Consider the following 15,105-nt stretch of genomic DNA (forward strand, 5'->3'; position numbering starts at 1 on the left):
TTAAAATTTCTTTATATAAGAAAAAAAAATATATAAAATCAAACAGCAATAACATAATTAAATAGAACGTAAAGAAGACAACTGTTTTGCCACATTTCTTTTTGTTTCAATTCAACGGACATTGTGCTGCTCTGTCTGATGGGTGTGCGATGGCCATCTGGCACTCAATAATTGGTTCCCCAAATACTTTTGGGGAGCAGTGACTCGATATTTCTAGCTAAATGGCTCTGTTAGCCATCAGATTAACTAGAAAGCCAAGTAAATATTAAGTGACATAGTATTTGCCCATTGTCAGGTAATTAAAAGAAACGGTTCCTTTTCCACACAATCCAACTCCTGCATTTTTTTTACACCGTGATTGCATTTTGTTTTGACAAACAAGTCAATATTCCTTTAGCCTCTACTTTTTTTTTTTTAACAGATGGCAGGAATCAAAAGCCCCTCCGCCCCCAAGATTATTATGCTCATTTTATGCAGATTTAGCAGCATACAGTGGGTAAATGCAGTGGATTATGGGGGATTACTGGCGGACGTGTCCAAACAGTCACCAAAACAAGCCTGCTTGTGTGTGTGTGTTTGTGTGTGTGTCCTGCGATGTAGGATAAAGACAAATATACATCCTATATGTTCGTCTTGACAGAAGCGCCATTAATGAGCACAGTGAAAGACTTTCATGGTCCCCGTATGGCAAAGTATTCCAACAAGAGAAAGTACAGTGCTTCCACAGGGAGCAACATAAACTCCCAGCGCAGCCTGCTTACTACTTCTTACTCACATCATTAACACTAGCTTAATGAACACGCCACATATTGTCTCAATGGCTGCCTCCTGCGAGTGTGTGTGCGCATGTGTGTGTGTGTGTGCGCGCGTGCGTGCGTGCGTCCGTGAGTGCGCGTGTGTGTGTGTGTGTGTGTGTGTGTGTGTGTGTGTGTGTGTTTACTTACTCGGGCTACGTTCACATAGTCGTCGTCTGAGAGGGTGTCCAGCATCTTGATGACTGAGGTCTTCATCAGCTTGAGCGTGAGTCCACTAACACTACCACTCCTGCACAAAAGGAAAACACTTAGAGGACCTTGAATCCCTTTTAGAGTAGTGAAGAAAGGATTGTTGATGGCTTGACATGAACAGTTATAAATGTTATGAACATGTTCCACACATGTTGTGAGCCTCTGTACCAGTTGTGAACATGCAAAAACACGCAATAAACAGGGTGTAATGTAATTTTTATAATCAACATGTCAAACATTTAAGATGTGTTATTAAAAGGGTTCTAAACAATTTATAAATGTTATTAACTTTTATGACCTGGTTATAACCATGTTAAACGCATGAACATGAACATTTCATAAAATCCAAGAAAATATTATAAAGCATGTTATATGCATGTTATACAATACATATGAACATTTTATTACTGTACAATATAATTATTGACAAGGTATTAGGCATGTTATATGCCTGTTAGGAACATGTTAACTGTTATAAACATGTTAGAAACAGATGACAAATCTTACACTCGTGAACATGTGCAGTGCATGTTATAAACATAGCTAGAACGTGTTTTCAATATTATAAGCAGATTGTGAAGATCTTATGAACAAACTATGCCCACTATGAACATAAGATCATACATGCCATGAACATATAATAAAGTGATTATAAACATGTTATAAGTAGGTTATAAACAGGTCACTAATGACATTGTACCCTGATAAAATTATGACATTATTCACAATCAGATAAAACATCACAAGGGTATATTTAATGTCAAGTGGGAGTACGAGCGGGCCTCAGTTCCGCCCAGGCTCTGCACGGACCAACAGGTGGCACTAGCGCTCTTTGTGGTTTCTATGTGACAAGGGCAAAGAGTTACTCACACATCCACGATGATGACCATGTCCTTTGGAGAGGATGCACCTTGAATGTACCTGTTCAGATGAAAAAGAAAAAAGACACAAAAGACCCGGCATTTAATTTGTTTTGATAATTTGGGGACAAAGGAGCCAAAGTTGAAATGAGCTAAGCTGTGATAATGCGAGTGACCGCAGCTGAGCCCACTTAAGCTCGAGCACAGTGAAAAAGGCTTATGTGCTTCGAAGACTTAATAGGTGGCGTTGTATGCGGCACTTTGCTACTGGGCTCACACCAACACAGACTCCCCCCCACCCCACCTTTACTCAATAACCATTACTAGGAGAGCATGAAAGGCGATAAATAACGTGCATTTGAATAGCCTGCATTTTACATTCGGCCACTAAAGTGTGAAAGGGACGGCTTGTTTATTAAATACATGCACCCGAGGATCAAGGAGTTTACGGTGCAACGTTTCAGACCACCATGGACAAAATGAGGCGCACACCGATTGTTGTCCGGGGTGATTATTGGCACCGATGTTTTGCATTTTGACATATATCGGCATTGGCTGTTTTTTAAAACTCTTGATGGCCAAGAGATGAATTTAAAATTATGGTAATTTCAGAAAACTACTTGATTTAAACTTCAGTTAACTTTATAAGAGATTCTGCTGACGATTCGAACTCTCTGCATCTTTTTTTGTCGGGGCGGGGGGGGGGGGGAATTAAAACATTGAAAAGAGAAAATTTAACATTTACTGTGGAAAATAATTGGGAGCTATTTCCTGGTTTTCATTTAACTTTTTAATAAAAACTGTATTAAATAAAATACTTATTTTGGTTTGTGTTGTGGGGGGGGGGGGGGGGGGGTGAAATTAAAACATTGAAAAGAGAAAATTTAACATTTACTGTGGAAAATAATTGGGAGCTATTTCCTGGTTTTCATTTAACTTTTTAATAAAAACTGTATTAAATAAAATACTTATTTCTCATTGAGCAGAAAGGAGTTTTAAAATAATAATAATAAATTAAAAAAAAAAATAAAATGACACTTTGCAAATCAGAAAAGTTGGTTAATAAACATGCTAAAAGACATTTCAACAAAGAGTTGAAGATTAATTTTTTTTAATTTCAACACCAATATTTTCCCTTTTGCTGAAACTGAGTATCGACTCCAAATATTGTCCTCCCATACTGCCTACTCATAATCAGTATTGGCCCCGACAAAACCATATTGGTCTAGCTCGAAAACCATTTACCAGAGTAGTCACAGTGCGGATGAGGAAACTAGCCGGCCGTAGGAAAACTGGCTGCATTTAACTAAACCTGACACGATGGAATAGGGCGGAACGCAACTTGGAGGCGGGGTCTATAGTGTGATGGGAAGCATTGCGTTTCCCATCTCACACTCGTGCCTGCAACTCTTCACTGACAACACTTGATATTGTTGTGGCCACAAAATGCTCCAAAGCTGCCCCAGCGTTCATTTTTCATCTGGAGAAAAAAGCCTTGACAGAACATGAGAAAAGTGCAGGGGATCCCATCAGAAAGTGACAGGCCAGAAGGGAATGTACTGGCTTCTGTGGTAAACTGCGGGCTGAACCGTAGTGTGCCTTCGAGCCTGTGGGACTCAGCAACCCCATTTTCCCCATGGTTCTTTTCTGTGATAGACCAGGAGCAAACTCAGCAAGACTTGAATACCGAGTTAAAAAAAAAAAAAAGCCCTAATCTACCTGGAAGTATAAAAGTACAGACTCTGAAATGTACTGAAGTACAAAAGTAAAAACCTTTTCCTGCCAGTTATGTAACAATACCAATTTTGGTGTAACTTGGCAAGACTATAGTGAAGAAAACAAAAATGATGTTTTATGTTTTTTTTTTTTTTTTTTGGGGAGATACAGTCCGCCACCACTGATATGAAGATGGTTTGGGATGGAGTAGTTTGCGGGCCGTATTTGGCAGAGTAATCAGCGGAGCTCCTTTTCTGCTGATTATCAGCGTGGAGGGAAGCCAGACGCCCGGCGGGACCGCGGAGGCTCATCGCTCACGCTCGACCGAGCTGATACGGACACACAGAACCCCGCCGGGCTCGGCCGCTGCCCCTCCACGAGCCTCTCAAGACTCCCCTTACCGGCAGCCGCCACTCCAACTGTCGCACAGAGGCCAACCTGGGCCCACTTGGCTCAGAGGCTGTTTGCAAAGTCTCCGATGAAAGTCTGCACCAGCACTAGAGCTGAATGATTTCAGGAAAAGATTGAATTGCGATTTTTCTGGCAGATTGACTTTGATTCTTTTGATTTTTTTAAGTCAAGCTTCAGAGCAATATACACTATGTACAGTATTTACAAATATGACAGAATTGATTGAGCTATTGACAGAATTTATTGCTTTTATTTTGGAGTAATTATTTGCTCTCCTTTCGAAAGCTTTCCTTCCTGCTGTTGTGTTTCCTCACAATAGTGATTGCCTCTACCTGTGTCCCATTCCTGTGTGTATAAATAGTCTGCTTCTATCCCTGTTCTTTGTCCAATTATCTTATTAAGAGTCGTTTGTCTTGTTATTAAGAGTTTTCTGCCTAGTTTTTTTTTCCAGATTTACTGAGATTCGAAATTGGAACTTTAGGTAGGATCCTTATTTGAACACTCAATAAATTCACTGTCATTAAAAAAAAACAAAACAAAAAAACAAACTGCGAATTGTGCTTTTGGCTCCTTTTTTTTTGCATCTGTGTCACATCGGGTCTTCAGGCCGGCAAAACGAAAACTTCAACCCAATCTGCTGAGTCAAAATAATTAACTCATTTAATCCCAGCCATTTTCACTGGAGCAAACTGTACTGGATTTTGACTGATCTTGCAAGGCCCACAGATTATTGTATTCTATTGCGATATAAACATGCAGCCTTCCAAAAGAAAGATGAGACTCTTTTCAGCTGAAAAAAACATTTTGCTATATTGTTCCATTCTTTAGCAATTGACATTAGAATATAGCTACATTTCAACAGATTTCCAGTGTCTGAGGCTGACAAAGACTTCTTTTTGTAAAAGCATGCATTTTAAGGATAATTTCAAGTATGACATGACCATTTTTTTTTTTTTTTACTTTTTTCTACAGTCACTTGAGCACCACCACTAAAAGGGCTTTAGATAGCAAACAGATTTATTTGCATTCTATTGAATGGATGAAATGAACTACGAACAGAAGTGAAACAATGACTTCAGTGAGTGTGTATGTTTGCATGTGTATATGAGCGTGTGTATGTGTTTTCCCCTTCCACCCTGCAATTTTTGCAAAAGCTTTTTTTTTTATTTTTTTTTGGTGTGACACAAAATGGTTCGAATGCACTCTCTACTAACTCCACACGACTCCAAAACTCTTTGCCTGCATAGCCCCCTCTACTTCTACTTCTGCTGCATGATCCTGGCTCATCCCTTTCACCCGCTGCCACCTGCTGGACAGATTTTAAATGATTTACAATGCAGACAAGCCTGATGATGCAAAAGACGTAAAAACACATCATGGGTAGGCGGCTGTAGTGGTTTTTGAGTTGATTTATACATCATTGGGAATAAATAAGAGTTAACACACCCTTGAATAAAAGTAATCCAGTCAGCTCAAAATCGACAGCCACCCAGCGCGTGAGATTTTTGTTTTTTGTTTTTTTTGGTGCATTTCTCCCCTACCTATGCTCCCCTAGTTCCCAGTAAGAGCTAACCTTCAATTTGGTAAATTCCCATAATTCACATGAAAAGTTTCCAACTTCCAAAATTGATGTCATTTTGCAACCCAAGCACTGAGATCCGTTCACCGAGTCACAGTCAAGATGGCTGAAATGTAAGCGTGTAGTGGGAGGGGGCTGTGGAGACAGAGGCAGAATCCAATTATTTCCAATAATAAAGAATGCCACATCAAAGGTAGAACTTCCATAGCTCGGCATGACTGCGTGGTGCACAAAATCAGGTCTGGAACCAGCAGGCCCATCGGCATGCATGACTTTTTATCATTTTAATTAACCGAAATCTTAATTTGAGAAAGAGCGTCGAGGCTTCATGCATACAACGGCCATTTGGCTCCTTTTTTGGGGGTTGGGGGTGGGGACTGCGTGTGTGAACGGAAACGTGTGGTTAAAACGTGACCCTCGTATCCGCCGCCTCAGGCTCTCGGGTGGGAGGCGCCCCAATCCGGAGATAGAAGAGAGTGTCAATTGCTGAAAAAATGAAATGCCCGGCGGACCAACTGCGGGATTTCATTAACTTTTGCAGTCAGTTCATCTCTCATTGAGCAGAAAGGAGTTTTAATAGGAAGTTATTCTGAAAGGGCTGAATGTTAATTATAAGGCAATTGTTACCTGCACCAAACGGTAAAATATCACAGCGGACAACTGACTCACACACAAGGCCACGCCAGTGTTCTGTCTAATTTTCCATGAGTCTAAGTTTTCACAGAAACTACTTGAGCATTCCTTGAACCACAGGGGAGAAACGTCCAAGGACTTATATATAACTGGACTAACAATACCGTTTACACACAGTAGCGAGAAGTGAAGCCATCGGATGCCATTTTACGTTGCCACTCTTTAAGCATGCCTAGCTTTTTTTCTTCTATGAAGAGAATATGAAAAAAACAAAATGGAAATGCAGCTCAGATTGGATTATTATTATTATTTTTTAAAATATGCTGCATACATTTACTGCGCGCTGAAAGCATTGCACAATTATTCACAAACGCTGATATGCGCTAAAGCTAAAGATCTTAAATCATGGTATGACAGGCATGCACACACATGATCTCGGGCCTCCAGATGTGTTGTTTCTGCATGGATTCCGGTTAGTAATTACCTCGCAGCTTCAGCCCACCGACGCCATTCTTTCCCTGTCATTAACCAGACTCCCATGTGCCAAGGCCAGGTGACAAGCAGATGGACCTGGCCGGTGCTGAACTGAACTGAACCGAACCTCTTGGCCCAAAACATCAGCCAGAGGCGATTTAGATGCCAGCGATCAGCCCGAGGCCTTGCTGTCAGCTCGCTAAAAGTTACGAATCATTTAACAGTGGCTGCTCAGCCATATCTGGAAAGACAGTTTAATATCCAACATCTTTAATGGTTCTATTAAACACCATGAGTCAGAACTTCTTTCGCGGGGTAGACACATACGAACAAATGGGACAAATTTGAGCATTTCCCTCCCTTGTAATCAAAGTTCAGCAAAGGCCTGATTCTCAGATGTCTCTGAAAGATTATCCCGACCGATTATCCTGTGGTGTGGGCGTGTTCAAAGTGATTCTTCTCTCCAACACGGCCAAAATGAAAATCTCACAAAGATTAAACGTCAAATCAAGACGTTGTACTTCTTCTTTGTCAGCCAAGATATTTCTTTCAACCAGGCAGTTTTTTGGGAAGAGCCTGTCTTGCCTTAATCATTTTCCCCTGATACAGATTTTACTGTCACACGTTTTTTGAGATTGAATAAGTTTTGATTAAAATAAGAAATATCATAATTCTATGGAATATGAACACTCGCATACTCGCTGTTCGGCACCTGAGGATTCCCCTATGTTTTTTTTTTCCAATATTCTCTTCAATGTTTGGTTAAAAAAAAATCTCCAATGCATTTCAGTGGGTATATATTACATGAAAATTTCGGCTCTTCGAGGACCCGTCCGGTCCCTATCCCCTTGTGAATAGCAGGAAACCACTGTGCACACATTTTAAAGGGCTGCTGGTATATTTTCTGCCAGCTACGTTTAAGAATTGCATAAGATCCATCCATCCATCCATTTTCTGATTTGCTTTATCCTCACAAGGTCGCGGGACAGACTGGAGCCCATCCGCGCTGGTTTGGGGGATTAGGCGGGGGACACCCTGAACCGGTTGCCAGACAATCACAGGGCAGAATTGTATAAGATGTATAAAAAAATCTTGCCATGTCAAAATGTCCTGTTTTATTGGCAGATTATTTTGCTTAAATTAAGCAAGCTATTCAATTTTTTCTAGTTAAAAAAAAAAAAAAATAAAAAAACACAAACATGTCTGAACCCAGATTACAATGCAATAAAATAAATAAATCGTTTTTTTTCTATTTTGACCAAGTGATATTGGAAAAATATGTTTGAAAGTGGAGTCTTACACCCTTGCAAACTATACCAGCAATTATGAACATACTGTTAAATTAGAACCTGTGAATATCAGTCATCTGTATTTTCTATACCACATTTAAAAAAAAAACAGCGATAAATCTGTTTAGGATCAGTAAACCCCTTCAGCGTTTGACTTGATATTTTAAAATTATGTTCTCAGCGCAGCTACATATCGGTCAAGCCCCGCTTTAGCACCTGAAGGGATGAAAAACATCCAGGAGCTGTGACTTCTATGAACAATTTTGCAATGTAACAGTCTGCGTCATTTGGGTATTTGTGTTGGTCGATGTGTCCACTACATGCACCACATCGACCAATGTACACATGAAGCGACAAGTGTAATTTGGAGTTTTGAACATGAGCATGAGTAAAAATACTGTGGAGGCTATCTCGATACACTTCGCACCCGCTTTTTTGGACTCAGGGCACAACAGGCAGCCATGGTAACAAAATCCATCTTATATCTCCCCGTGAAATGATAATAATAACAATGCCTAGACAGCATTCTAACATCCTGCTGCAAAACTATCTGCATTCCGACTGCATTTCTATGTGGTCGGACGTTCCTCGCAAACAACATATTGGCATCAGCCTTACATATGATTCTGTATGTGCAGGTGTATAATCAAGATAAGAATTCTACAGTCGAACGCAGTATCGTTCCGAAGGGAAGGTGATTAAAAGCGGCGGCGTACGCAGCCCCTCAACCTGATAATGTATTAAAAAATGAAAAGCATTTTACGAGCAATAAACACAATCACATACTCTGCCGATTGTACATTTTTTTGAAGGCTTCTGTCGAAGTAGTCTCATTAGAATTCATGATTTGTTTTTTTTTTTTTTTAAATTACAACGTGGCGCTGATCAAATCGATACATTAACTGTGGCATAGGGGGTTGTAGCTCTCATGCGAAGATTGTGTTTATGCACCACTGACTCATTCAGCAAAGAATTGAGCACTCCATTTAAATTGGGTGGAAATATCTGCTACATACACCATGTTCTCGGAAACATGCAACGGACACGTGCATGTGCCACAAGATAGCGAGGTTCGGGTATGCGGACACACACCTGCCTCACCTCCATCAATATTTAACGCTGCAAACCTTCTTTATGAACACGGTAAAGTGCGCTTGGAATGTGAGACACAATGGTACATATCTAATCATTAATATCGCAGAACTACCAAATGTTACAAAAATCACTGAACGCTAACTCGTTCTGCCCGTATCACATTGCTATTGTTGCTTGTTGTGGGCTACCAGAAATGAGCCCTTGACGCCATTATCAACAACTTGTACATGGAGCCACATCACATACATACACACGACGCATTCGTGTTTGGTGTTGTGTCCATAGACACCGTGAAGTGAGTAAACAACTGCCAGGACGAGTAAAAATGCTTTTATTGTCTTTACAGACGCTCCCCCCCACCCCACCCTTACGCTCTCCACTCTCATTGCAAACCTTATTTAGGGACCTCACTGTACGCAGTGTTTAGAGTGCATGGCGCAATTGTATAGATCTGAACATTAAATGTCATGTTTTTGCACTCCCGAGATGGAGGCCTTCACTTTCATGACAACAGCATGGCGGGATGGTCAATGTGTTGGACTGTACAAACATACGGTGGCTTATACACCGTGAGAATGTAATAATGCGCACATTTGCTACACGGCATGAACACTGGCATGTACGCAGACTAATCGCATGGCAATGGGAGAAGAGAATTATGATAACACAGTGAGGCTACTTGCCAATAGGTGTGTGTGTGTGTGTGTGTGTGTGTGTGTGTGTGTGTGTGTGCGTGTGTGTGTGTGTGTGTAGGTGAATTTGTGTGCACTCTCCCGGTTGTGTGTGTTTGTGTGTTTGCATGGATTTGTGTTGTGCTGATGGGCTTATTATTTTATGGACTGCTGCACTCTTAGTGCTCCTGTGGATGTGGCAGGCGAATAAAGATTGAATTAAGATTAAAATATATATATATATATATAGTGTGTGTGTGTGTGTGTGTGCGTGTGTGTGTGTGTGTGTAGGTGAATTTGTGTGCACTCTCCCGGTTGTGTGTGTTTGTGTGTTTGCATGGATTTGTGTTGTGCTGATGGGCTTATTATTTTATGGACTGCTGCACTCTTAGTGCTCCTGTGGATGTGGCAGGCGAATAAAGATTGAATTAAGATTAAAAAATATATATATATATATATATAGGAGGACTGCGCCGCAGGAGAAAAGATGTCTGTCGTTTATTTCTCACAGTTTGCATTGATGACTAAGAGTGTTTGTGGAAACATTTACATGTTTTTTTTGGGGTGGGAATGATGAATTAGAGGCAAAAGAGAATTTGGGGCTTCAACACATGCATTGAGACATATTGAGGGCGCTGAGGGTTGCACAAATAACAAGAATTGGGCTGAATTTGAGCACATTTTCCACTCTTGTGATCAAAGTTAGGAAAGACATAATCAGATTTCCCTGAAAGATTATTCTGACCGATGATCCTGTGGTGAGCAGTGTATTGAGGATGAATTTTCCTCACTGATGAGCTCAGAGAATGGTTGGGGTCTAATATGGTAAACTGGGGTGGTAACTTTCAGAGCATTTTTTTCCTCCCTTGCAATCAAAGTCAGAAAAGGTCAGTTTGTAGGAGATCTCGAAAAGTTAATCCTGGTTATCTTGTAGTGTGGCATGTGTGAAAAGTGATTTTTTTCCCCTCCCCTGATCAGATCAGAAAACAGTCTGGGTCAACAATTCTAATGGGATTTGCACATTTAGACATATCTGGGTCTAATCGGGCCGGTTTCTCCACTTCCAATGAAAGCAAAGGCCCAAATACTGGATGTCCGTAAAACTGAGGTGCTCCACCGTCTTTTGAGCCAATATCTACTTTTCAAGCAGCCAACCTGTGGTGATCGACCATTTTTTTCTGGTCAACGAGGGAGGGAGTGATGGGTGTCGCGGGGGTAACATGCACAACACCCCCCACTCCCCTTTTTCCCTTCCCTACACCCTTTCGCAGTTGACTTGGGAGCAGCTCACGATCGACGGGTTGAGCACTCTTGCTCTAAAACATTTATCAAGGACCAAAAATGAATTATAATAACCCAATTATCAAGGGCCAAAAATCGTAAAACCAGGGACATGTATTGGGATAATTGAATCAAATTTAATAATTTGTGTTGGCATAGTGACGGCAGTGGTGAATGTTTTGGTCTGCACAGTTCCCAGAAACAGATTAATCTCATTAAAAGAAAGCTTTTAAGTAATCACTTTATCATGTTGGAGCAGGGTATTTATTTTAGAGATGTTATTTTCCATTTCGTAAGTGCTTCAATTTACCTGCTGCTTATAATGGTATAATAGAAACACAGTTAACTCCATAAGGTACATCTGCCCAGTCAAAGGCCATCCAATGCGAACATTAGCCTTTACAAAATGTCGCTGTGAATTGACACTGTCAGAGGTACTCATTTAACATGACCGTATATTTATTCTTGTCAGAGTCGTGTGCTGCCTGACACGGGGGTCAGCACAGTGGCAGTTAAGAGAACAGTCAGGGACTGTAATCACACAAGTGCGGCCAGACGCGGGGTGACACTCACTCGGCATTGCCGGGTTGCCAGGCAACAGGGAAGAGCGAGCATCAAAGGCGAACCAATCCTGAGCGAAATAATAAACATGGAGAACGAGAGGAAGGGGAGCATGGTGTACAAGTGGTTAGCATTGTCTGCCTCACGGTTCTTGGGTTCTGGGTTGGAATCTTGACCTAGGCCTTCCTGCATAGAGGTTGCATGTTCTTCTTACATTCAAAATTAAAGACATATTGAAGACTCTAAATTTTCCATAGGTTTCAAGGTGAGCCTGAATAGTTGTCTTTCGGTGCCCCGACATTGATCAGTCTAGAATCTGGATCGCAACAAAAGTTAGCTGGGAAAGACTCCAGCTCACCAGCGCCTCCACTAAAGACAGCGAATGAATGTGAAAGAAAATGGATGTATGGAACCAGAGGAGGTGGAGGAAGGCGAGGGTACAGGCTGATGACAAGGTGTTTGCGCACCTCCCTCACCTTGTCAGCAACACCTAACACCTCTTCCTCTGGCTTCAGGTCGTGTTTCCCTCCTGTCGCTCTGTCAAAAGTGCTGTCAGAGAACTGGACATGCTGACAGCAGTCTTGTTTTTTTTTCTCCCCCCCACCTGTTTACTGACATAATGCTTTGTTTGGAACACTGCATGTTACACTGTACAGCATGGGAGGCGTGGGGGTGGGGGGTGGGGGGAACTTTCTGACCAAGCTAATTAATTACATTGGAATTGTACAGCGTCAGGGAACACCTTGTTAGTCTGATAGGCATTTAAAGAACAACACTAGCAAAGGAACTAAATGCGTGATATTTAGTGGAAGTACCAAACAAGTGTGTTAACCGAAGAACATCAAGTACGAGAGGAACAAGAGTTCACTCGGTCTGCTAATGCAAGCTGCTATACAAATAGCCACAGTATAGTGCCATAGAATAATAGTGGTCATTTTACACTGTATTTAATGTAATTTATTTTAACAGTATACTACTGTAGTTTGGTTGACAGTACAAGACAGTAGGATTCCGGTGTTATTGTATTTTTACATGACACGCCCGTTGTCTTAAAAACAATAATCAGAATAATGCATCCGATTTAAAGGGCGCTTTATGTCACACACTCAAAAGACCCACAAAAGATGTTTATGGACTTGCACATTCACACGGGTGTGGTGAAACGTCTAAATCACAATGACACGTGACTCGGACAGCGAATGCTCCGGTTACTGGATGACCTGCTCCTTAGCCACGGTCGTGCCGTAGTATGATGTTTCTTGTATTCGATTTTTAAATTGGCTAGACCTACTTGTGCTAAAGATTATATTCCAAAAGCATCCGGCAACACCCCGTCAGTCTGTGCTGTCTAAAAATAAGTAGCCAATTAAATTGTACCTCTGATGGCCCGTTTCGAGGTGTTGCTGGGGACTGACGCTACCTATCTGGTGTTTCCATCTTGGTGTCTCGATTGTCATGTATTCGTTAACACAGCATGCCCTGCGATCCCCGTGGTTAATTTTAATGCATGGATGATTAATAAAGGAGTAGAATGTATTTTCTGTCAAGCGGTCAAGTTAGAAATGTAGATAGAAATGCGGCGCCTCCGTCTCCAACGCCTGACAGGAAATACAGTTTTATACAGTTAATGTGGGTTATTCTTAACCAAGCATTTACTGTTAAGTTACATGTGGAGGTGAATATTTATCTCTTTCCGGGACGGCGGTTACTACAGTGACCAGCTTATCAGTTTACAGGTTATCATTATTTATTCATGAAAGGGATAATGGTACTTTTAGTTCATAGCAATTCATAGTTTGATGCTGTTGAATTACAGTGATCTACTGTACTGCCCTTTTAACTGACTGATTTAACTGCTGATTTGCATGCTATGGATAAATATTTGTCCGTGTTTTACAACTATAAAAAATAGACACAGCTGTGAATTGGCCGTAAATTTACAGAAATTTGGTACAGTGTAGCTCGCCACAAACTGGCGAGATTCCATGCATAGAGGTCTCTAGGACAAGAGCTTTAATTGCTTTTTCATGTCAAGTCAAATTTATCTATATTACCCTTAATCACAGAAAAGTCTGAAAGGACTTCACTATTCTGAACCACCCAGGAGGGAAAGAAAAAAAAACATCTGGGGAAAAATGAGAAACCATGAGAAGGGGCCGCAGATGGGGAAATCCCCCTTCCAGGCTGGGCAGGCTGCAATGTATGCAGAGTTCTTCGGCCTTTTTTGTCATATTATTCCAAAAATTAAGAGTGAAAAACACGAAGCGGAAACGATGACTGTCACCTAATTGTTAGCCGCAACCTAAGCCATCACACACAGAAAAATGGACTAAACAAAATTAGGAACGCAGCCTAGAGTGGACAGAAATTCCCGTGTGTGTATCAGGCATCTTCAACACCTGGGTAGCTTATCATTTTTTTAAGTTTTGATGTTCACGACTGTGTTTTGATAGAGATTGTATTAGTGAACAGTTTTTGGGGAGGTGTCGTTCTACGCAAACTCGATGGTCTCCTGTTTGTTTGCCAGTGACACCCGGCCTGACCCCAAACAGCCACTCAAGCTGAGGCGAGGCGGAAAAGGAGGTCAGGTGCAATCAACATTGCTGTCGCAGTTGTGTCCACTTCACTTGGGCCTGTAACCAGGCAACAAGGCAGCGTGCCCGCCGCAAAGTCGATCTGACAGCGTCAGGTGGATTGAGCTTCGTGGACTGGAAGCGTGGACGCGGCCCAGCGCAGCAGTTTGCGCGGTAACTTAAACCAGCTGAGTACCACAAGCCAAAAGGTTGTCGCTTGAGAAGTCAAAGTCGCTCTGCTATCTGGCTTTGTCCTTGTGAACAGGAGACAATGTGTTCTCCGGTATCTCTGATTGAGATAACGATGGTCAGGACAATATTTGGAATGAAAATCCCCTGATTTTATTATTGGCACGATGGGCAGTTTTCACTTGAAAATGGCCACGCACATTGTTGCTGTGTATGAGCTGTCTGAAATGGATTTAATAAAAGAAATGTGTTTTGAATAGACATTTTGTGAAGTGTTTAATTGAAGGTAGTGAGGAGTAATTGGTTTTTTTTTTGTGTGTTTTTTTGGGTGTTCAGCATTTAACACTTTGATAATGTTACTTTAGCACGGTATAGTGTGCATACATACAGACACTTTGCTGGTGTTAACATTAACATCTTAAGGTGTTAAATTAACACCGGCAGATTTTCAGTGTCCATCCAGTAATATTTGGACCAAATGAGTGCCACAATATTTGTCTCTTAATCATTTCTCCACTTTAACTCGGAAAATGGCACACAAACGGCACCTACTTTATGTTCTGTATACATCTTAATGACGTTTATATGGCCCACTTCTTCTTACAAGGCTCTGGCCACGCGGTGAGAAAAGACATCCCAAAGCTGATAAAGATGCCACTTACCACGGCCTGCGGCGGACGTCGTAGAGGTCAATCTTGTTGGGAGCTCTCCATGGAGTGGCTGGAAAATAAAATGCATGTTGTCCGCTGCACTGTAGGATATTTCA

The 15,105-nt window shown here is 41.4% G+C and overlaps 1 protein-coding gene across 5 annotated transcripts in view; it reads right to left on the bottom strand.

The window, feature by feature from the left end:
• The window catches only part of cacna2d2a (calcium channel, voltage-dependent, alpha 2/delta subunit 2a), a 237,398-nt gene that overhangs the window by 31,373 nt on the left and 190,920 nt on the right, over nt 1-15,105 (bottom strand). For all 5 annotated transcript variants that reach the window (XM_019857142.1, XM_019857122.1, XM_019857114.1 and 2 more), the window contains 3 exons: nt 15,002-15,059; nt 1,878-1,928; nt 945-1,044 (listed from right to left, as the gene is read on the bottom strand). In XM_019857142.1, the coding sequence (XP_019712701.1) occupies nt 945-1,044; nt 1,878-1,928; nt 15,002-15,059 (209 nt within the window). The remainder of the gene's footprint in view (nt 1-944; nt 1,045-1,877; nt 1,929-15,001; nt 15,060-15,105) is intronic.

Source organism: Hippocampus comes, unplaced genomic scaffold (assembly GCF_001891065.2).
Source record: "Hippocampus comes isolate QL1 unplaced genomic scaffold, H_comes_QL1_v1.1 scaffold17, whole genome shotgun sequence".
Taxonomy (NCBI): Eukaryota; Metazoa; Chordata; class Actinopteri; order Syngnathiformes; family Syngnathidae; genus Hippocampus; species Hippocampus comes.